Below are 24,785 nucleotides of genomic sequence, written 5' to 3' on the forward strand. Positions count from 1 at the left end.
AAGGTTTTTATGTTTAAAGCAAAAAAAAACAAAACAATGAGCTATCAGCACGTTGAATGCAGTGTCAGCAAATCCTCTCAACATCTGCTAAATCTACCAATTTCAGTTTAATAGTTTGTGTTCTGAGATGAAAGGATCTTATGAACTCATTATGTAGTCACATATTGTACTCTGTGTCGAGCCTGTGTGGTGGTCTTTTTGTGTAGCCTTTTCTTTTTGTGGCACATTCTTTAGGTGTGTGTGTCAGTTTTGTGTGTGACTCAATGTGTGTAAGCACCCCGGTCTCTTTGTGCGCCAGTCTGGCTGTTGGCAGCGCTGTTTGATTCTTGGCAGGTGGATCACAGCTTCTTGCAGCCCAGCTGAAGCAGTGGATACCGTCCAGAGAGAGAGAGAGAGAGAGAGAGAGGCAGAGAGATGGAGGAGGAAAAAAAAGAGAAGACGCCGGAGAGGGACAGACATCCCAGAGGGAGGAAGCAGGAGTGTGAAGAAAAATAGACAGACATGGAAAAGGGATGAAGAGACAAAGAGATGTTTTGTGTTTACTTTACTCCATGAGTTGGTTCAGCATTTTACGGCATTTGTGCAGGAATTTCTGATTCATAAACTCGCACCCTCCGCCGCCACCTTCTCCTCATCTTTCACTCTCATGATGCAAACCTCACAGTTTGGAGCTGAAAAATCAATAAGACAGCTTGTCTCTCTGTAACCAAACAACCCTCGCAGTGATCAGGACACGTGCATGACTGTGGATCTGTGCGATCATTTGTGCTCTAGCCTAACATTAGAGTCTTATTTAATCATCCACTTGTTGAAAAGTGTATTTTAAGCTACAGAGGCTGGGAAAAAAAGCCTTTGTAATAGATATAGTTTAGCATCTATGTTGTCTCAAAGTGATCGTATTTAGAAGACGGGATGTGTCATGTGATGCTCACTAACCAGGGGGTTGTGTGTGTCTGCATGTGTGTGTGTGGGAGGGAGAGAGAGACCGGTCATTAGATCGAACATGAGCCCAGTCTGAGTGACTGAGTGATGAGCTCGGTGTTTTTATTCCGGGCCAAAGCAGGCCTGGCCCAGGCTTAGATTTCACACACACACAATTTAGCCAATTCCCCGGAGAGAGACAAGAGAAAGAGGAAGACGGGGTGAGAGCATTTAGAGATGGATGGACCGATAGATAGAGGTGTGGCTTCATGTTTGTTTGGGGAAGAATGCTTTGTTTTTTTCATAATTTCTCAGTTCTGTCCCCACAGATACACGCAGAGATACTGGCTGTGTCAGCAGACGGGAAACTATAGCTGATACATAATTGATGAGTCCAGCCATTGATTACAAGTGATAAGTGGTATTGACAGGAGGTGTGAGGAGAAGAGAGGAAAAAAAAAGTGTCGATATGTAGGTTTATGTATGTGTGTGTGTTTTCCCAGTGGGCGGCAAACAGCTTTAGAATATGTAATGACCTCGGTAACACATCAGCTTACTGGACATTTTTAAAATGTTTACCTGTAATAACAGGAAACGCAGTGACTGCAAAAATTCCCCCCAAACTTTTTATTTTTTTTCTAAACTCAGCTAGTTTTGGTTTTTATTTATTGAGGTTTTCAAGTCTCAATGAGATTTCTGCCTCCACCCTGCCACAGTGGGGGATGGAGTTTCATTCATGGCGCGTACAATATTGGAAAGTAAAAGAAATGGCAAAAAGAAAAAATTCCGGAAATACACTGATTCACTTTTTCTACTGAGAGTTCTGTGAGACGATCAATGCTGCCATCATGTTTGTGAGTTAAGCACAGAGCTGGAGCGAGGACGTGATTAGCCTGACTGATGACGTTCTGTCTGCAGCCAAACAAATGAGATATAATGTGATGAGCTTCAGCGGTGATGGAGAGGAAGGCTAGCTTTAACCACACATCAGTTTTTATAGCTAACTGTCAGAAAGAAATAGATATATATTCCCCAAAGTGTTGAGCTTTTTTTTTTTTCTTTTCTTTGGAAAAATTCAGCACCAAATGTCTTTCAGAGTGTGAAATGCGGCAGAGAAAGGCTCTTGGGAGTTGACAATGTTAGAACTTGAGTTGAAAATTTGGGTTTATACCAGTTGGTTTTTGTTGAGCCAACTTCGCAAATACACGGAAAAGAGAGGAAAAAGGGAGAGCGACACTGCAGGAATATGTCAGCGAGTTTAGAGATAAGTTCAGAACTTTCGCAGACACTCATAAAATCTATGTTGGTAGCTAGCTAACAGCTAACACCTGGTCAGTCGGAAAAATTTGGCTGTTCGAAGTGAATAAAAACAGTTCAGCAGTCAAATTCACACAAATTACACGAGGTGAAGAACCAGCCAAGTCTAAATAAAGTAGTATTGGTAACAGCTATGCTGGCCAACTTGGCAAAATGTAGTTTTTACAAAAAAAAGGCTGAAAATTGTGAGATGCTAGCCGAGTGTTGGGGTGGGATTTGTCCCTCATGACGTAGAAAAGAACCAAAGCCCTGTGTTTAGCGTTTGCATGAGTTTATTTGAACCCAAACTACGATGTTTCCCGAAACCTAACCTAAGAAATTTTAGTGCCTCAACAAGCATTTTTGTTGCTTGAACAAAATGTCAGAAAATGGCGTCTGAAAATGAAAGTAAACAGCAAGTGAAAACGCCACAAAGCAGTTTTCCCCCCATGGGACTCAAACCCCAATCTTCCTGGGGGGAAAGTCTTGTGGTTTGCACCCCCTCCAGGCTCTTTTAGTCCTGACTATACTCCCACATGACCAGTTGCGGACACCACGGACGCATCATTGTTGTCATCAGGCTACTTTTCTAGTCCACTTGGAAGTCTGCTTGGAAGACTCTGTTGCATAAAAGTGCAGTAGGTGGTATCTAGGTAATCTGTAGTGAGGTCGTAGACACACCTTTTGGGCTTCCCATGCATGTGGGCAGACTCGTGGTTAGAAGTTGATGTCAGATAGACGAGAGCAGACCAACAGAAAGGGAAAATATACTCCTTGCCTTATACACACTTTGTTACTCTTTTTATTTGTAAAGTGAAAGAAATGTGTGTCATGGGACATGGATGCAGGTCAGTATGAAACAATAAGTGAAAAAAAAACAATGTAGTCATCTCACAATTTCACAGCCTTTATTGTGAAACTGATGCGTTTATGTGCTGTGGACCAACGGACGGGTCTGATCTGGGGTTTGGGCCAGTTTCCAAAGAACAATGACCACAGTGAGGCCTGCGTATTATCCAGATGGACTAACTTGGACTTTGTTTCTGGAAAGACACGCTGATGCTGCATTTAAGCTGAGTTATTTTAAAGTGTAATCACTTAATATTCTGTTCACATTCATTGTTTTCGGATGGAAGGATAAATCTCAGATGTGTCAGACTTTTGGAAAAAAAAAAAACTATCCCAAGAAAACATGCTTTTTGTAATTTGAGTGAATTCACCCATTTAAAGCTTTCAAGGCTGTACTTACTGTACTCTCTGGGAAATGCATTAAACAGCGTTACATTAAGTGAATCAGGGTGAATATCATTTTCGTAACTGGATGTATTTGAAACTCCTACATTCCCTGAACCTTGCTGATAGGTAGCTTTTATTCCTGCTCTGAGATAGGAGTGTGCGTGCAGAAAGAACGTGTGTGCGCCTCTCCGTTGGGTCCTGAAATCATATATTATTATACTATTATGTTCCATTTCTGTACGCCACTCAAAAGCCCATGAACTGAGGAAAGCAGTCTAAATGGTCTTTAGTTTCTCTGAATACACGCACGGGCTGGAGGCTTCCTCTGACCTTTTGCTGCACAGCACCTCTCCTCCACTGCCTCTGTCTCATCCCTCTCATTTAATCTATGTCTCCCTCACCTCGGCTCCGCTGTGCAGCGTCTCGTTCTCTGCTTCATTATACCGTGTGCACTATTTTCTCAGTGGCTTTTTTCTTCTTCTTTTTTTTTTTTTTCTCCCCCCGTCGCTCAGACACTGCTTTTGTGCGACTTTGCGCAGACACACGCAGATATGTGTGCGCATATACACACACGCTAATACAGCATGACATGCCTCCCTGCTGTCACGGTGTGCTGAGCTGAGGAGAACGGCTGGGATTCAGTTAGGGCTGGTGAACAGCGTGAGCGCGAGAAGAAGAGAAAGAGAGGGAAAAAGATAGGAAATGAGGAGGTTGGACCAATTTTACAGTCCCTTTGTTATACCTAGCAGCAGTATGGATACACAGAGGAGCTTGTAAACAGACACTTTCAACCCACGATTCAGTGATTAATCTTATTTGCATTCAGAAGAGCAAACTTTCTAGTACAACTAAATAGTTTTTTTTTTCCAGGTCACTGCTGCTACCTTATAAAAAAAATTGGAGTGGAAATGAAAAAGAAAATTGATGCAGTCAGTTTAAATTGTGTCAGGTCAACAACTCACGTGTCTGATCTGGGATCTGTGGATTGAAAGCAGAGGAAGGAAGGAAGGATAACCTGCGAGAGCCACAATGAGTGTGACTGAGCGAGAGAAGAAAGAAGAGAAGCAGCAGTCTCTGCAGATGGATGCTGATTAAATATTGATAGTCAGCCGTGTTGAAGGCTTGATTAGGACATGAGTGAGCCAAGCCTGAACAGGCCCACACACCTACACATGCACTAAGCAACGACACACACACACAGGTGGAGAACCTCGCTCCCAGAATCTGAGCAGGTTTTCATTATGCCTCCTGCTGGTCGACCTGCCACTTCTCCTCCTCACTTTTCACTCTCACCTTTGTGCATCCGTCCTCCACTTCCTCCTGTCACGCAGAGATCACACGCTGGAAACAACATGTGCAAATCAGAGTACAATGTATACGCTCATTATTCTGTTGCACTTTGTCCTTGGTGACATTCTTCAATTAAAGTGATAATCCAACAAAATCTTCAAAGTGTTAACTGTGGATTTCCATAGATTTTGAGTGAAAGGATCAAAATTCCTGCAACATCACATCGACTCTATGTCTTTGTGGCAAAATGTCACTGTTTGAAACATACTGAGGATACAAATGAACACCAATGTAGCTGGTTATTATGGTTTGAAGCTTTTGTTAACATTTCGATACCAAGCTGCGTACGTCATCGTAACACAACTTGACCAACGGCTCCCCTCACCTTATAGAACACAAACCTCAGATGTTTAACTGCCACTTTTCAAGGCCCTACGCCGTGTGGGAGGTTTCAGCTCAAAAGAGAGGTTTTGGATTGGATGTGGAGTATCACTTTAATGTCGAAAAAAGTCAAATTTAACTGTACGCTATAGTTTCTCCTCCGCATCTTGATGCCGTTTCACTGACTGACTTTGTGTCCCCTTGAACCGTAGCAGCTGCAGCACAACCACAGTAATCTCAAAGTTGAAATTATAGGTTTACCCACTCCTTGTGATTCCGCTGCTAGTGTACTCCAACAAAACAAAAGACACCCTTGTAACGAAACATGAAAACATCTTGGGAGTTTTTCTGCGGAAGGGTTCACAATGCAATGTTATGCGATACATTCCAGACAGAAACACACCACACCATAACTGGAAAGTATTATCCTTTCTGTAAGGGAAACGGGGGATTGAGAAATGAAATGCCTCAAAAAGAAAAAAAAAAAAGAAAAAAAATTGTCTGTTTGTGTGTTAACTTGTTTGTTCTTTGTCTGCCTGTGTTGCAGTGACATTGCTGGACTCCATGTCAGCCTTGGCCGACCTGGGCTGGGAGGCTTATCCTAATGAGGGGGTGAGTATCTGCAGTGCAACACACACACACACACACACACAAACAAACACAAATCATCCTCTCCTCTCACTGTAGCTGACACCAAAAGTCTAAATGTGATCAGAACTAGCAGGTTGTGTTGACATGCTTTATTTTCGGGGGGGGAACAGGAAAGAATTGTGAGTTAGCAGCCGCACTGGAGTGTGTGTTTTAGAGAGCACTGGGTTCTTCAGCGCTCATTGCTAAATCGGGAGTCTGCAGGGGGAATTTACAAATTATTTCTGCTGTGCTGAAAACGCTGTGCCACTGGAGCTTCCATTTATTACGGGTTGCGATTTTTTTTTTTTTGGGGGGGTGGGATGGAGTGAAGGGACATGGTGGAGGAGTAAATATTCTTATGTAAGAGGAGATGTCGTATTCTTGCTGGTGTTATTTGCATGTGTGTCAGGGGGTGAGGGAGGGAGGGAGGGTGGCGGAGGAGGGGGGAGGGTTGCATAACCAGCCTTTTGCAGGTATAGGGACCGAGGGAGTCTGGAGTGCAGCCGCCATGAATCAGAAAATGACAACAGAGATGTGAGGAGAGGAAGAGGGTGAGAGCGCAGAGAGGAAGGACGACAAAGTGCATTGAATAGAGCGGGTTCTGTATGTCACTGTAGTGCAGGAGCTGTTGAATGGCGCTGAATTAATTCTATTTCCTCTTGAGTCACACTTCTCTCTCTCTCTTCCCTCTCCACCATTCAGCATCAGTGTGTTAAATTGCAGGATGCCACACGCGGTTTCATGGTTGTGTGCAGCAGCGAGGCAGCTCAAGTGAGCGGAGCTGAGCAAAGGTTGTTTTCTCAAGCAATCAAGGGTATCAAGTTCACTTAATTGAAATGCTCCGATTGTGTGGTCATATTCTGGATGTTTGTGTACGTTTTTTTTTTTTTTCCACTTAGGTTCTTATAGAAGAGTAGAATGTATTCCATCTGTGGCTCAGCTAATAGGTTCGATATAATTCCGAAAAGCCAGCGTACGCAAGTTACTGTTACTGAATTAATGGTTCCAGTGGCTTCATCGTGGTCCGGGAGAGCACACGTGTTGTGAGTTTACCCTCAAAGAAATGCGTTGGCTGGAAAGTAAAGAATGTTTAATGAACTCCATCCTGAACGTCTTTATTCATGGACTGTCGACACGGTGTGGACCAGGCGTCTCCTCCATGAGTTTGTACAGAAATTTAGAGGAAATTGGTTCTATGGGCCTCCACACATCTCTTCTGTCAAATATGTCCTATAAATAGATCTTTAATAATATCAACTGAGGCAGTGGAAAAGTAGAACTGTCTAAGTGTCCTTACTTTATCCCTCTCAGCATCAGAAAGTTGCATGTTAACTTTAAAACATATTGCCAAAGTTAGACCATTTATCAAAGCCCAAAGCTGTAAAAACAAAAAGAGTGGTCAGATTTTCAACAATCCGACAGTTCAGCTTCTCATTTTTAAAGTGCTGTTCTGTCAGGAAACCAAATCTGAGCGCAAAATCAGGATTTAAAAGAAAAAAAATAAAGAAATTGCTTCATTCTAGTGGTCTCATTTCAACATGTGCAAAAAAAAATAGACCATCTGCAAAAAACAGATTCTGTGAAAAACTAAAAATTCTACGACCCTTGTGTGAAACCATTAGTGGCTTAGTTGCAACTGACAGTCACGAGACATAAGTCTGTTCATTTAAAGTAGGTCAAACTTCGGGCTGTGTTTATGCAAAACAGAGAGGATACAAATATGGAAACCAATTTAAAAGAAATGTAAGGAGTAAAATATCTACATCATGTAGAGACACCATTTTTGTGGGCACTTGGAGAAATGTATGCTATTTTCTTTTTTTTTTTTTAATTTTATTAGGTGAATAATGAAAGAAATGTGACTTTATTCTTTGCTTTCTTACGTACGACTTTATATTTCAGTGAATACAAATGTAACAAAAGCAACAAATGCCCAGTGACTGCTTGCGGTTCAGAGGGTGAAGGCCGGACACAAGCTCTATCAGCAGCTTTATCTCACCAAGGAAATAATGTAATTGGTTAAAGCCAGTGAAGACTTTGCATGAATGGTCTTGGCCGCTGGGCTAAACGGATTCGTATGTTTGTCATTATGCATGTTTTCGTGGACATGCTTCGGTGGCACAGCTGAGGCCTTCACTCTGTGTTCTTATGCAGAGGACAGACAGGTCCGCGCTATTATTGTGAAAATGCATCGTATTTGTCACAGAGTTAGCAGAGCTTTTGTTTTTGCGATGCTACCTTGCCGCCTTGCCTGAGGAAAACCACCGTGCCAGCATGACTTGAATCTTCACAGCAGCTCGCGGCTCAGCTCGGCCGAGTATCCCAACCTGTATCAAAAAACAGCAGTGGACGATTATTCTTACAGGATGCAGTTTGGCTTTGTGAAGCAAAATGGTTTTTGCGAAAGGGGTTGTGCTACTACTTAACATTCCTGGATAGACAACACTTTTTGTATCATAATTAAAAAATAAGTAAATGTGCCTCTTTTTGTGGCATGAAATAATCCAGGAAATTTCTAGTTAAATCTCACCAGGTGGCATAGAGCATAAAATGCGGTACAGCGACTAGCGGAGGATGCCAATAACGTTGGCAACAGCTCTGTTTACTACGGTTTTCCATATGTACCAGAATGAATGTGGTAGTGTAGTAATTTATCAATGCTACGTGGATGTAATGTAAAGGAGGAGATATGGGATAGAGAGTGATCGCAGGGTGATATACTGCGAGAGGAAAGGTGCCAGGGCTGTGAGAAGGTCTTATGTTTCATATCAAAGGATTATCTAGTTGACCTTCCAACTTTAAACCTGGGGATTACTCTTGGTGAGAGGCAATTCCCACCAATATGAGACCACTGTCTACCTGAATTAGTCCAAAATGACACTTGACCCCCATAGGTCAGCCTTAATCCAAGCCGTGCAGGGCCGGATGTGGCAGAGACTGAGTGGAGCGACCCACTTCTGTCACCAGACAGGGGTGTTCCTCGTGAGGGACATAAAACAGATCTGTCTTAATGATGTTTGAAAATGGGAGGCCCCGAAGCCTCTCGACTCCCCCAGAGGCTCCACAGCCCTCACTGCCTCCCCTCTCCCCACCTCCTGCCGCCGTCTCTTCCCATCTTCCATCTCTGTTTCTACCCTACCTACTCGTTCTCCGTCCCTCCCTCACTAAGCCCGAGCTTGTTTCAGAATTTGGAGGCCAATTATGTCCTCGTAGGTGTACCCATCAGATGATTGCAGAAGGAGGGATATTATGTTAAGCTGGTGAATGGTTGAACTTAAGCCCCGATCCGACGTCTCTGCTTCACTTCAAAGCAATCAAGCGGGCTCCGCGCTGATTGGCCAAGGTGATTGAGGGTTCAGGGAGGAGGGTTTCTTTCTGAATGTTAATTAGTGCTCAGACTGAACCAACACAGCCCTGGCAACAGTTACAGCTACGTGTGTGTTGAACGAGAAACTCTCGAGCTTTATCCAAACATTCTCCTGCTTGTATTTTCAGTAGGTTTTCTCTCGAGCGGCTGCCGTATCATTAGCAGATATGGAGGCAAACAGGTTGTTTTCATGTTCCTAAACACACCTGTGCTTTACAGCAGGCAAAAGTGACAATGAACAGACCCGCCAACTGGGGAAATAAGTCACTCACCAGGAAGTGGCAGTAATCCAGCCACTCCAAACTTTGCCTACAAAGAAATAAACAAAGACATCATAAAGCCCTCTTTATCCCTCAATGACTATTCCCATAAATGCTTTAATCACCACTCCCTGGGGACTCAGCTTTGTGTGTTTGTGTGGGTGGGTGTGTGCGACCGTCCTGTGATGTCCGACTGGTCTCGGCTCTGCACAGATGGGTCTATTTAGCTGCCAGGCGTGCCTGTAATTTACCAACATTCATTCCCCCTCTCTCCTCTTTTCTCTCCCTTTCTCCCTCAGTCTTGGGTTTTGTTCTCCTAATTGAATTGAGTGAATTTGATCACAATGACTCTCAGCCGCTGTGTGTGTGTACATTGTCGAACAAGGCTCCAGTGATACATCCTTTATACTGTATGTAATCTTCCAACCCCGAAACTGGCTGTCAGGGACGTTTGTGTCAGCTGATTGTCAGCTTAAACAATCTTCTGCCTCCCCGTCTTTGTCTCCTGTTTGTTCCTGCTTCTTTCTCTCAATTTCTCTGTTGAAGGACTGTTGGGTCGGGATCAAGAAAGAGCTGGTTTTGTTCGAGCTCCAATTCATACACAGTAGACGTCTCAGCCGAAGCTGTGCAGATTAAAAGCATCTGAGTGTGCGAGAGAGCTGCAGAGTGTGCGCAAGTCTGTGTGAGAATGTGTGTTTTTATGTGGATCTGTTTTAGTGCTCAGGACTCGGAGGTGAAATGCGTCAAGCTTTTGCCGGGTTGTTGGGCTGTCACATCAGATTAACCTCAAGAATTCAACCTTAGCTTGGACTCTGCTTGTCTGAAAGTTTCTCTTTGCGTTTTTGCTTCTTTCTTTGCTGTTTACCGGCCCGTCTTTTCTTTCTGTCTTTGTATTTTGGGACACTTTACAGTTGACTGGTAGTTGCTTTGGTGGCTCAGTTCATGCAGGTGTAAGTGCATGTGTGTGTGTACTATGTGTTCACAACATGCGTAGATGTATTATGTGTTTACATGGTTGGGCAACTGTAAGGGGATATGTGCTCATCAGTCTGGAGCTTAAAGCTTCAGTCTGAAGATGATGACAGGAGCTAAGAACAAAGATGGTGGTCTTCTCATCCCTCGCCACAAACTAGAACTCACCCAGTTTGTGTGTGTGTGTGGGTTTCACTGTGTGTGTGTCCAAGAAAATCCAGTTAGCTTCCTCTTGAATGGATCAGATATCTTGAGACACTGAAACCACATTGGTTTATTTTCCTTCTCTTTAAGGAATAGAAATGTTCTTTCTCCTTGTGTGTGTGTGTGTGTGTTAATGGTATATTCATGTGTGTACGCCCGTCGACGGGAGTGTGTAGATAGAAATGTTTTCCTGCTCATGCGAGAAGTGTTCTCAATTACAGCCTTAGTCAGAAGTGGAAACAGATGGTAGCAGATGACGGGATACAAAGTAGCTCTGTCCTACCTACTCGTTCTCTCTCTCGTTCTCCGTCCTTCTCTCTGTGTTTCTCTCTCATGCACACACTTCTACCTCTTAAGTGCTAAATCGCGCATTCATTTTAGAAAAACACGCACATGTGCAGCACCGGACAAAGACAGTCCTTCAGTCATCTTGACACAGATCATCACTCATATTCACTGAGACATGAAAACACAACACGCAGGCTTAGTGTTGGTTTGCACTAAACCACAGTTCACTGAACTCGGGCCCAGTTTCCCCATAGCCAATCTTTGAACTGAGATCTTCTTTGTCCATTGAGTAACTCTGAAATGAGATGATCTTACAGCCGAGTGTTGCTGTTCTCGAGTTGGCCCTGTGCTGCCGAACATCACTCCACCTCGGCTTCACATCCACTCTGTCTTTGATTTGAAATTTATGTTTAAGATTTCCCCTACAAAGCAAATGTTTCTCCACAGCTCACACCCCTTCTATTTCCCTTTCTCCGTCTCCTCATCACTCATCCATTTACCCCCCCCCCCTTACATTCGCTCCATCTGCTCACTTTCCCGTCTTATTTATTACTTTTTTCACACCTCTCTTTGTTTTATTAGCTATTTTCTTACCTCCTTCCCATCTATTCTCCTTCCTCTCACCCTCTCAACTTTCTACTACTTTCCTTCCTTGCATCCTAGCTCTTGCTACATCTGATAAATATGGAATCTGCCTCTAAACCTTCATATTTGAGACAACAAAGTAACATCCAATTTCTCTCATCCTCAGTGGGAGGAGATCAGCGTGATGGATGAGAGGAACACCCCGATGAGGACCTACCAGGTGTGTAACGTCATGGAAGCCAACCAAAACAACTGGCTGAGGACGCGTCACATCAGCCGGGAGGGAGCGCAGCGCGTCTACATCGAGATCAAGTTCACCCTGAGAGACTGTAACAGCCTGCCCGGCGTTCCCGGCACCTGCAAAGAGGTCTGCACCAATATATATACTGTTAATCACACATGAGCAAGCGTTTTAACTCACGGGCAGCATGGGGGCTTAGTGGTGAGATAACAAATATCCTTGCAACTAGTATGTGTGTGTGTGTGTGTGTGTGTGTTAAAGCCCTCCTGTTGCATTTGTGCTGCTTGTTTGTTCCCTCGTGGTGAGCAAAACATTGAATTTTAGCTCCATGGGTGCAGTTGTGTAGCTTTCTGTTCTTTGAAATATTTGGAATGAAGCAAGTAACAAACAAACAAAAAAGAACATGTTCCTTTCTTTTAGAGATCAATAGCACAGGAGTAAGTTAGATTTGAAACACGGTGGAAGTAGAAATTGTCTGGAGCGTGAGGTTTATTGTTGGAAAATCATTTTCTGTAGTCCAAGTAAATATCCTCTGACTACGCGCTGCTCTTTGCCTTTTAAATAAAACTGAGTTAACCAGAATTTAATCAGTATTTTCTTTCAATTTGTCGATGTGCAACTTTTTTTTAAAGTTTGAAACGTATTGAATTTCTAATGAAAATGTTAGATTAATTGGAACACACAGTAGGACATTTACACATTTAAACAAACTCACTGTAATGGTGATTTATTGTGTTGTGAATTGCATGAAACCAGTTTACACCAGCGAATGAACATCAAATAAGTAATAAGGAAAGGTTTGTTTACCCACATTTTTGCAGAATATTGGATTAGAGTATCACAGCATTCTGCCTGATTTGCTGTTTTCAACATATTTACTCATGTCAGATCTGTCTGAAGGTAGTAGGTATTGTTTGTGACATCATTGTAGCTCGTATGAAATCAGCGCGTCTTTTGAACGTTATAATCCATTACACTTCAGGGCAGCAAAAGGCCACTTTAATTATCTGTTCTATTATTTTATTTTTCTTTTTTAATACACGCCCAACGCAAACACAGACTGAAGCGCACTTTGATGGATAATAAATAGATGAAAAGACAAGAGACGGGAAAAGAATGACATGAGAGGATCGCTGCAGAATGAAACAAATGACGCCCTCGAGGCTTTTGTGGCTCCTCATATATTTTACCATCTGATATATTTTTTTTTTTTTACTGTCCCCCATTCTCTTATATCAGCCCGATAACGCTGCTCCTCTGTTCATTTCTGTCTACTTTGTCCGTCCCCTGCACCCTTTTCACTCTCATTACATCTGCAGAATGAGTAGTGGGCTTAACGTGACACGATACAGAGCTGCACGTTCACGAAACTGCAGACAGTGTTGCTGACTGGTCAGCCGGACAGATGGACTGAGAATTGAAGAGAAGCAGCTACAGAGCAATGGAAGCTTTGTTAACATTTCCCTATTGGATGACCCCCTCTTACATTTTGTCTGTTTTGCTTAGCTGTTATTCTGTTTTGTCTGATAACTAGCATTTGTAACTGATGGAAACGATTTGTTTTGCAGACGTTCAACATGTACTACTATGAATCCAACAATGCCAACCTGTGGTTTATCAAGGAGAGCCAGTACGCCAAGATTGATACGATTGCTGCAGATGAAAGCTTTACACAGGTATGAACACGTGCACGGAAACACTCAAAGCTTCAGCACACACAGGGACATAATCTATGCAATATACAGCTGAAATGAGTTCCCCCCTTGTGCAATATCACCTGAACGTCAAATTATTCAAAATTGTCTTAATAATTGCATTATTTCTAAGCTGTACCTATATAAGATTATAAACGAACAGTTTACATTTACTCTATTAACAATACAGGCCCCACAGTGTCAGCTCAATGCAACAACAGTTAGCGATTAAAGTCTTTTATATATACATATAGACGTTATATGTCCACCTTTTTTTTGTCAATCCTCCTCAGCATTGAGGATACTAAATCTGCAGAGACCCGCTTGCCTTTCTTCAGACACTGTTATTTTCAGCTGCTCTGTGCTGGAGGGGTTGTATTGCTCTACCTTTCTCTTTAAAATACCACAAAGGGTGCTATATTGGATTCAAGTTCGGTGACAGGCATGGTCAGGTCAAAGTTTTCACTTTTTTTTTCCTCTTGAGAAACTCTCGTGTGCTTTGGGTGGTTATCATGCTGGGATATTCCTCTTCTGCCAAGTTTCTGCAGACTGGAAGTCATCTTGTCAGCCAGTATTTCGGTATATCCACTGGTATTCATGGTGCCCTCTATAAATGTCATCTCCTCAATACTTTTTGCACTCATGCAGCCACATATCATCCCACTCCCGTCTCTGTGCCTCATTATCAGGACTATGCGTTCACTGCGGAAGTCGTGACCTGCTTCACGCCAAACATGCTGGACTCCAACAAATTCATCTCAACCATCATTTGTCCACAAAATGTGCTCCCAATATTCATCAGACTTCCTTCATGCAATCCACGCAAGTGTCATCTTGCAGTTTATTGCCGAAGAGCAGGCAAGAATTTTTTCTTCCATGCCGTGCACAGAGGTCATACACACTGTCTGAGCTGTGACAGAAACTCCAGTTTATGCTGATCATCCCTGTGCCAAGTCTGAAGCACTCACATGTTTGTTTTTCAGAGATGGATTGTGAAACTAGCTCACTGTCGCAGCATTTTAGGAGGACGACCACTGCAGCTCTAATTAGTGGTTCTATGACTTGTTCTATACCTCTGAATTACCACTGATTTTTAGTTTCTTACTGATGTGGAATCACACAATCAGATATTTTTTTATTCCTCTGGCAGTTCTTTTTCATAATAAGCCATGATGCAGACATGATGTTCAAATGCCATGTTTTAACCATGTTCATACAGCGAGGCTGACTGGATATCACAGCTGTACTCAAATTAGTCTCGTGATCTCAGGTCTATTTGCTTCTGTTGCATTTGCAGAGTTTCTACTTTAGAGCCTTAATTGTTTTCGATTGTTCCCAAGACAAAATACTCCACTTGTCTATTTAAAAAGGAAAAGCAATTATTTAGAAGTGATGCAATTTGAGGTCTTTTGACATTCTAGTGATTTTCCAGAGGGCTGTATACATTTCTGTTGCATACTGTATATGTATTATGTAAACATACATTGTTAAACATTCACGTGTGTATTGTGTACATATGCACAACATAAAAATGGGATAATGCAATAAATTAATAAAGATTCCCAAACTACCCTGTAAGTATCACTGAACTGAATGTGATCAAACTTTGGTGATATAACATTTTGTTGCTTGAGTTCAATTAATACTCTGCATTATACTTCTTTACAAGAACAAATAAAAGTCTTTTACAAAGTCTGTCCCCCTGCAGCTGTATGCTGGTTTTCTAATACTGTCTCCCTGAACAAATTCTAAACTGGTCTTACCATCAAGCTCAATCTGTTTGTGTATGGTCTTATGATTATCTTAACAGAAGAGTGACATTCCAAAATTAGATCTTCACCATTTCCCACAAACTAAATTAAATCTGGGTTTGAATGTGGGTTATGTTTAAAATTAGTTTAGTTTCTTGCAAAATTGTCAGGACAGTGTTATTTTTGTTTAGGAAATGCAGTTGCTTTCAAGTTTGAATGCTCTCCTTAAATGAACTAACACATCAAAATGTGCCTTCTCTGCAGGTGGATGTTGGCGATCGTGTGATGAAGCTGAACACGGAGGTTCGGGACATCAGCAACCTGAGTAAAAAGGGGTTCTACCTGGCCTTCCAGGACCTGGGTGCCTGTATCGCTCTGGTGTCAGTCAGAGTCTTCTACAAGAAGTGTCCGCTCACTGTGCTTAACTTGGCCCAGTTCCCCGACACAATAACGGGCGGGGACACGGCGCTGGTCGAGGTCCACGGTCTGTGTGTGAATGCCTCCGAGGAGTTTGAAGCTCCCAAGATGTACTGCAGTGCAGACGGAGGCTGGCTGGTTCCCATCGGGAGGTGTGTGTGCAAACCGGGCTTCGAGGAGAACAAGGACGTCTGCCAACGTGAGTGGGGTGGGGGTCTGGAGGCATGTGTGGGACAGAGTTGTAAGTGTGTGTGTGTGTTTGTGTGGGAGAGAGACAGACAGAAAAAGGACAAATAAGGAGAGCGAGAAGTGTGTGTGGCGCTGTCATGTTGTAATGCTTGTGTGTACTGAAAGTAACTTTTGTGCTTTCTCAAATGGACAAAAATGTGTCAAAGTATGTGAGAACCCTCAACAAGAGAAAAGAAAAGTGCAGACAAAGACAAAACCGACGACTTCTGTCCACTCTGCTCTATACCACATGAATGTGTTGTAGAGTGAATACCTAAGCATGTGTGTGCATGTAGGCCTGTCTCACTGGAACATGTGAGTGCAGAGGCATTTCAGTGAATTCAGCTGTGAAACTGAGGATAAAATGACAATGATTGTGTATTTATAGTAGGTCACGGATGCACTTTGTGTGTATGCGTGTGTGTCATCTTTCCCAACACTGCAAGGACAGCTCGTGCACAGGAAAGGGTATGAGTTGCTTTGGGGCATCTCCTCTTTTTTTTTTATTATTATTTTTGTCTGTGAATGTGTGTGTGTGTGTGTCTGTCAAAGCTGAATATCTCATGTTCCCCTGTGCGTAGAGGAGAGCAGTATGAGTGTGTGTGAGAAAGTGCTTATTGATGTGTGTTGCGTTGTAGGAGGAGAGGAAAAGGTATGCCTTAGGAAGCAGATTATTGAGTTGTACAGCTCCCCAGATGGTGTGTGTGTGTGTGCAGTATGTGTGCGTTTGTGTGTGTACTGTGCATGCATGCATCTGGGTGAGCAAGTTGTATTAGGCTCACGGCGTCACCTGTCCCTACGGCCTCACTTCCTCCCCAAAAAGAAAATGGAATCATAGATATTCATCGCCGCAGACTTGAAATCGGTGCACATAATGCAATTTCAGTTCTTTTGGAGAAGCAGCAGCCAAGATGCCCAGAAAACTTGGCAGTTGGGCCTTGGAGACAAGGGAATAAGAACAAGCTGTACTCTGCAGTTTGCAGACTGGTAATGTGCACAGATTGTGGCAGAACTCTGGCTGCATCTCAATCATGAAACACAGACTGTTGAGCTATACGTCTGTCTTGCAAACTGACAAGCTGTGGTTACTTGACAGGTGATCTCACTGACAGGTTTTCAAATGATTTCGCTGCCTACACTATGCAGGTTGCATTTTCTGTATTAAAACCTTATTTAAGTCGGTCTGACGCAGCAGAGCGGCTGACCCCAGTGATCTCTATGACCTCATCAGTCTGCTCCCTGAGTCTTATCACTCCGGAGAGAATAAACAGAGCAATGTAAGAGCGTTTAACAAGCTGGCTTTAACTCACCAACAGTATGCGTGTGTATGCATGTGTGTGTGTGTGTGTGTGTGTGTGTGCTGTTGTCGTGTGCAGAGGTAACGATGGAGTTTCATTGACAGTCTGAGGTCAGAGGTCAGGAAATATATGTGTCCCTTGTCTAATAAGTCATGGTCACGACAAACATGGTGTAGAAAGGACGGGAAAACAGGTGTCCAGCGTCTTTAACACAGGCACAAGGGGTTCCAATTCATCTGAAGGTGTATTTTCTGGTGTAGTAATTATTATGGAAGCAATCAAAAACATTTTTTAATAGATTTGAATTCCTTTGTGATGAACTGAAGCTGCTCCGCCGCAGGGATGTCTGCACCACCTACTCAGTATTAGGAAAAACATTTTTGTGGGATCTTGGGAAGGATTTGCATAGCAATGAAATTTCCTCCTCATACAGCAGGAGAATCTGCTGTCCCACGTATGACAGCCAAACACATCTCATGTTTGTTTGCTGCCTGCGAAACAATGCCAGATTCACACTCTAGAAAACCAGCTTTCTCCTGTTTAAAATGACTTTGCAGCCCGTGCTGTTTTCGCCTCTGTTTTGATATTGTTTCGCCTCCCTTGTTAGAATTCACTTAGCCGGCTAATGCAACTACATCCGTAATCAGCTTCATTTTAACAGGCAGATTCGTGAAAAACATGAGAGGACACAGAGAAGTACAACAACACGGCGCGTTGTGCTTTAATGTGTCCCTGAGAGAACAAGGGCCAGGCTTTTAAAGAGTCCTCTTAGCGCTCGGCATCAGCTCCAAACAAAAGGTTCCTGCCCTGACACAGTCTGAGGTCTTCCATAGGGAAAACACACTCCGCTAATGCATTTAAATCATCCTCTCTCGCTCGCTGTCACACAAAGAGATGAAGGGGTGAGAGATGGAGAGAGAGAAAGAGAGCCACAAAAAGGACTGGAGGGGAATTTGTAATTGTCATCATTGTGCAGGTGAGCAAGTCATTTAATGGACGCCTTGAATTCTCTTCCTCTTGTTCTTTCAGCGTTGTGCTTGTTTTCTGCCATTTAGCTGCTCCGATGCTCACTGTTGTCTTCTAATACTCTGTGTGAATCTTTTCCTGCTCTTTGGGCCTCTCATTCCTCTTCTTTTTGTCTCTGTGTCACTCTCCCTCTCTCTTCTGCCTCCCATTCTCTCGGTGTCTCTCTCTCTCGGTGTGAAGCGCTAATGGAATCATTACTAGCCTCTCTGTGTTAGACAAACACCAGACACCTCCAATTACAGCCTTTTTTTTCCACAATCTCTGGCTCTTTCCCCTCCCCTCTGCTATTTTCTAACCTTGCTCTGGTGTCTGCTTCTATAATGGGACTGTTCTCCACCTCTCGCACTCGACCAGCCACCCATTTCGCTCCTCGCCCATCTCTGCTGGTATTGTCTTCCTTTTTTCACCTCACCATTTTTCTTTCTGTCTCCCTTCTCCTCCTCCTGGCAGCCCTTATCTCCTCTGTCTGCACTCGTTAAACATTTATAGATCATGGGTTCATCTTTCTCCTTTTCCCTTTTCCAACTCAGTGCTTCTTATTTCCTAAAGGAAGCCTGTTTAAATGTGTATGTATGTTTTCATGTTGTTATTGGTCGACTCCGGACTGGAATAAACCCGGTCAACTATTTTATGGCAGCGGGGGAAGTTGCTTACAGAGAATGAGAGACGCTTTTCTTCCAGTATAAACAGAGTGATTATCAACAGACGCCGAAACAAGATATAATCGGTTTTATAGGTAATGAATCAGTGAGTAACAAAAACTCATGTGCTCGACTAGTGATGGCGGCGCACATGGACGCAGCGTCCCCTTCAGGAGACAGCGAGAGTGAACGTTTAGTGTCTTGCCTGTACTGCTATGTATGTACAGCAAAATGACAATAAACTTGATTTGATTGATTAGGTTGAGACAGAAACTGTCATCTAATGTGACAATGACGACATACTGGTTCTTCTTATTGCCCAATAATCTTATTAAAATGGCCCAAAACTAATAAAATTCTTTAAAAAGAGGTCACAAATCTATAATTTTACATGTTCAGTATGCTCCCTATAATTTGGCTGGTAGCAATATCCTGGAAAGAAACTAATTTGATAAAAGAAATCGTGCATATTCAACACTTTAAGTCTTTCATTTGTGTTTCTAGATGAAAACAAGAAATTATATTCATAGCAGGAGTGAGTTTTTAGAGGAGTTATCCCACTGCCATAACCCTACTGAACAGCTGAGCCACTCCAAGCCACAACTGCTATTTGCACTTCCATTTTGCACTAATGTACATACCTTTTTCTACTAGATGTGTAAATTCTTGTATATATTTGTCTTATTATCTTGTTTTATTTTTTATTAATATTTATTTTATTTTATTCTTTTCTTTCTTTAGTTATTTTACTTTATTTTATTTTAATTTTCCTATTTCTATTATTCGTGCAAATTCCTAGGGCGACACCAACAGCTGAAACCAAATTCCTTGTATGTTGTGTATGTACTTGGCCATTAAAGCTGAGTCTGATTCTGATTCTGAAAGAACTCAAAATTTTATTCCATATAAATACCAGTTGGAATCTTTATTGATTGAACTGTATGTCTGTAATTTTCAGCTACATAGAAAGACAAATTGTGCATGTACAGCCTACCGGATGTGCTCTGACTAAAAGAAATCTTCATGTTGCAACGGAGATGGGACTTTTATAAATAAATGTCAAACAATGCCGATTAAGCTTGTCAGTGCCAGGTAAATCTGTTTGTATTTCCTAGTTCAGTTTCTATACTATCTTTCTATAGTTTACAGGAGTTTTCTGTGGTGACTTTCCTGCATTGGTGCACCAGTGGTAATTACTTCAACCAGAGCTGCATACTGGTGCAACTGTAGCGACCGAAACAGAGCAGGCTACAGCAACTATGATGGAAAAACCTAGAAAGCATCCAACAGAATAGTTGCTGTTCAGAGAAAGGATTGCAGCGTTAAAAAAAAAGGAAGCAATAGACATTCGTCATAAGCCTGCATGGACACGGTTTTACTCTGAAAGAAACAATTGGAAGAAAACCAACTGTCTTTTTCAGAACCATTCTTTAGATGTTACATATTGGTTTGGTTTAGGATAAATGACAAGTAAACTCTGGTGCCTGCAAAATATGTTATCAGTGCTGTAGTGTCACAAACATTAGTTATTAGTTGAGGACTGTTCTTTAGAGCAGATTAAGAAAAAAAAAGGTTCTTCAGAACATGTAGGCAGGAATCAGTGCTCGGCATGCTTTCTATCAGTTCATCATTCCTTTTGATCTCCTCATGGATACTTTTTGTGATAAAGAATAATACAGAATGTCAGTGTTTAACCCATGTTTTATTTCATTCACATGTGCCTCCATGTTATTCCATTCACTTTTGTGTACTGAGCCGTGCACTAAACACACTGTTGCTCCGATGGCCACGACTCCTCTGCTCAGTCCCATGAAATCACACTCATCTGCCTTGTCACCAGTGCAGTTGCATAATCTCTCTCTCTCTCTCTCTCCTCCTCTCTGTTATTCAAACACATACTCTCTCTCCCGCCCTCTCTGCCTCTCTGTCACTTTGCACACCCTTGTCACTTCTGCTCCATCTCCCTCTCCCCCATGCTGAGGCCTCTGTCTGTGCAGCCCAAGCCCCCCGCCTCGCTCCTTGCCTTGATTTCTTTACTCTCTGTGTCTTTGTCTCTTGTGTATTCTGTTCCTGTTTGCCCTCTCTGTTTCTGTCTGCCACTGTTTCCTCTACCCCCTCCATTTCCACCTCGTACTCCCCTCGCTCTCTCCTGCTGTCTCTGTCTCTCACAGCTGGTAGGGAATGTAGTGAATACTCCTCTCAAACCTCTCCTGCTTTAAGCCCTAGGGGTACATGCTGAAGGGCAGGAGTGTGTGTGTGTGTGTGTGGCTACGACTGGGTGTGTGTTTGTGTGCTCTGTCCTTCTCTGTGTGTCTGACAGCACCAATTACTGCCTCAGATGCCTGAGAGATGGAGGAGACCGAGTGAAGAAGGACAGACACCTGTCACCTCAACACAAATTCTCTTGCTCTCATCTCCTCTCTCTCTCCTTCTGAGCGGGCAGAAGTAATATGGGTCAGCATGACATGTCTGTCTGTTGGTCTACCTGCTGGCTATACCTTCCTAATGGTCTGCTTCTTCTTCTTTTCTTCATTTGTTCGTTTGATGCCGCCAACGTGAAGCGAGAACTTGGTTTACGAGGGGAACTTCTCAAAGTCGCACCACACTCCTCATACTGATTCCACTTAGCTCTCCTGCTGTTCTTTTCACTTCTCAAATTGGATCGAAACCAACGTGCGAATCACGGAGGAGCGAGTCCAGTGTGCATCTCGTCTAGTGTGAACTGTCTGATCAGCTACGAGTTCATTCGGACCGCTGAGATGCAGAAACAAAGGATTTCATCTCTAACTTTGGAGGCTCTACAGGACTTCTACTTGAAAGGAATACAGCAGATCAGCATTTTTGATAACATGGCTGTTTTTTTTTTTTCTCTTTCTGGCATCAGTCTTACTTCTCCATTCTCACCCTCTGACCCTCAAGCAGTTTCTCGCCTTTTTTTTTTTTTTTTGCTCCTGTCACAATATTACTCACTGTGGGCCCTTTTTATTGACTGCAGTATAAAGTCCTGCACCTCTATGGAAACAGCGCAACCATGACTAGAAGTAGAGGGAGCTCAAAAATGTCTTTTGTGCACTCTGACAGAGTTATAATGCCATAAATCATTTTTTAAAAATGGAAGCGAAAGTTGAATTTCTTTGATTCAGCAGAAAAGTCCCTGGGCTTTTATCAAGGGATTGTTGGTAGCAACTGAGTCACTAATATCTTAATGGTTGTGCCTAAAAAGCACAGACTTCTTTGTTTTTCACAGAATCTGGTGAGTTCAAGCACTTTTTACAATTTTACACAAAACATGCAGAATAAAGTAATTTTGATGAAATATCACAATTTTAAGCATGGACTTGGTTAAGTTTCGTAGCTGAAGAGCAGGTCACAGATAAGCTGATGAAAATGTGATGATTCTTTCTGTCATCAACGTTCATGTTTATGATAACTTCTGTAATTTTGGCAGTTTTCCAAAAATAACAATTCTTTCTGACCTGTCAGCTAATTTTGGGGTTTCGAGGGTTAAAACTATAACTTAATGTTCAGAGAAATCTGTTTTGTTAAAGCCATTTTTGTGCTAGTTGCAAAGAATATTGTAATAGTTTGCCACATGAATGAAAGAAGGTCTCACGACTGCTTTGCTTAACTTAGCATAAGAACTAGACACTGTTCAAAAATAATAAAATCCACCTACACACACCTCTAAAAGCTCTGCAATTAACATGCTGTGTTTCGTAATCTGCACACAAATCGAAGAGTAAAACCATTTTAGAAACAATTTCTTGTAATGTGCTCAAGTGAGGTTGCCAGATTTGGTATCATTAGGTCTGTACAAAGATCAAAACCAAAATCTGTGCTCCGGCAACGTCCAGCCAACAAAAGATGCTGCACAGAAATACGAGCAAGGAAACACACACTTTTATTCTCCCATGAAAGAGCTGCCGATGTCGAATTTGTCCTTTAAGGCAGAGGGATGTACAAAAAACAGTGAAACAGCACATCACAAGCCGGACTCAAAGGCCTCTGGCTCCGCTGTTCAGTCAATCAGACGGGGCACTGACCGCAGCCCAGCAGGAAAGGAATTAAAAAGCCTTTGTTCTCTGCAAGAAACCTTGTGTTCAAAACAGAAAAATAAGAAATATACGGTATGATACTTGTGCTGTAAGGGCTCCATAACGATATTCTCTCAATTGCATTTTACAAAAGAGACACTTTGGCCAAGCATGAGCACTAATAAGACTGGATCACACGCACAAACATGTACACAAAAGAATTCTACATCTTATATCTCATAAGAGGATTGTCGTCTCTTTTCATAATGAAAGATGTAGGAAATAGGCTAATCTGCACACCAGGGTGAGATCTTGTGTGTGTTTTTGCTAAAAGCTCAGCGACTTTCTTTTTTGTGTCTATCCTTGACAACAGAAGTGTGTGTGATGTGGACAGCGGAGGCAGTGGGAGGGTAAAGTGAGCATTTTTATGTTGATCGGATACAGACTTGTGAAGGTCAAGGCCTCCCTCCTGTAGTATGTTCTCTCTCCTACACACACACACACACACACAAACACCGCTTTCTCATTTCTTTGCTCTTCTCGTGGTGGCAGCTCGGGGAGCTTGAGAGCTCGAAGGTGTGGGTAGCAAGGTAGTGGGCGGCTAACAGAAGGATTTAGACAGCTAGTCCGGAGATTTTTGTGTGCATACAGTCCATGTAATTTGTGAAAGGATGTGAGTGTGTGTGTACACTGCTGCAGGCATTAGGGCATTAAGCTGTTGAAGTGTCAGGCGGCAGGGTGTTATTACAAGCCAGATGTTCTTAAAGGACAAACGGATATATGGGCCAAGTAAAGGCCAATCATCTGTCCTTTTACCTGTCTCTGGGAGTGTTTGTCTTCTCGCTGCTCTGCCTGTCTGACTTCACTTTTCATTTATTTGGGTAATGACAGCCACCTTTTACTTCATTTCTCCTTTATTCTCCTTTATCTCCTCTCTCTCACATGTCCCTCCTAAACTCCATCCCCTTTTTCCCTCTCCCTCTTTCTCATCTCCTCTCTTTTGTGTTGGAATAAATGACACAAAATCACAAAGGCTTAGGCTCTCGCTATATCCTCTATACGCACAGTCTCCGTCTCCATACCCTCACAGCACTGACCCAGATAATGTCTATTCACACACAGTCTCCAAGCACGGCTCCTCTCTTGCCATGGCCGATCACCGTCCACACAGAAAGCTGAGTTGCCAAAAGCCACCTTTAGCACCAAGATGGCGTCCGTGCCGGTGACGCGTTAGCCACAACAAAACCTGAGGACGCAAAGGTGGCTTCGGAGTGACAGGACCTTGTGTGGCTCGGCTGAGTCTGGTGCAGTGGGTTGAGCTGTGTGAACAAACCCTAAGAGAACAGAGGGAAAGCAGGCCAAGGACTGAGAAACTGTTAATGCATGTTTCAACTCCTCACATCCTTATATAGCACTATTCCCCACAGACACAGGCGGTGAGAGAGGAGAGAGGTGTAGAGGGGAGAGCGCGTCTCCTTTGGGTACAGTTCCCATTAATTGGCCGTGTTCCATATGCATTTGAGTTCCAGTTAGGGATAAACATGTGCGCTCTCATGGGAATGTTCATAATCTTCACATTTCCATAGGGTGGAATTTTCTCCATTTAAAAATCCTAAAGTTTCAACAAAAAAAAAAAGGTGCATGTGTGTGGAAGAGAGAGCAGAGGAGGCGTGCAGGCAGCCAGTGGGTCTGCAGAACAGGAAACATAGAAACAGGAAGGCCGCCATTGACCCCTTCCCCTTATCCCCTCCCCTTACTCTCTTTCGAGTTTATGGATGGCTTCCAGATGTACGATCAGCCTGTCAGGCTGATTGGGCTGCTGCTGCTGCTGCACAGGCGTTATTGCTGTGCTCCAACGTACAGATGTAGCTGTGGTCCAAATCCAATTTGTTGCTGCTTTTGTATGTATTACAGCTGCGCTATTGTTCTGGAGCCAAAACGAACCATTCACAAAATTCAAAATGACTTTTCAATCTGCCGTGCGAGCCAGAACAAAGAACAAAGTTACACAGAATCCCGATGAGC

General features: G+C 42.9%; 1 protein-coding gene across 2 annotated transcripts in view; it reads left to right on the forward strand.

Annotated features, from left to right (window-relative positions):
- Window positions 1-24,785, forward strand: part of LOC103372263 (ephrin type-A receptor 3-like) — a 95,812-nt gene that overhangs the window by 11,489 nt on the left and 59,538 nt on the right. For both annotated transcript variants that reach the window (XM_008301859.1, XM_008301860.1), the window contains exons 2-5: window positions 5,672-5,736; window positions 11,597-11,797; window positions 13,240-13,347; window positions 15,381-15,732. In XM_008301859.1, coding sequence (XP_008300081.1) covers window positions 5,672-5,736; window positions 11,597-11,797; window positions 13,240-13,347; window positions 15,381-15,732 — 726 coding nt within the window. The remainder of the gene's footprint in view (window positions 1-5,671; window positions 5,737-11,596; window positions 11,798-13,239; window positions 13,348-15,380; window positions 15,733-24,785) is intronic.

Source organism: Stegastes partitus, unplaced genomic scaffold (genome assembly GCF_000690725.1).
Source record: "Stegastes partitus isolate 25-593 unplaced genomic scaffold, Stegastes_partitus-1.0.2 Scaffold1722, whole genome shotgun sequence".
In the NCBI taxonomy this organism is placed as follows: Eukaryota; Metazoa; Chordata; class Actinopteri; family Pomacentridae; genus Stegastes; species Stegastes partitus.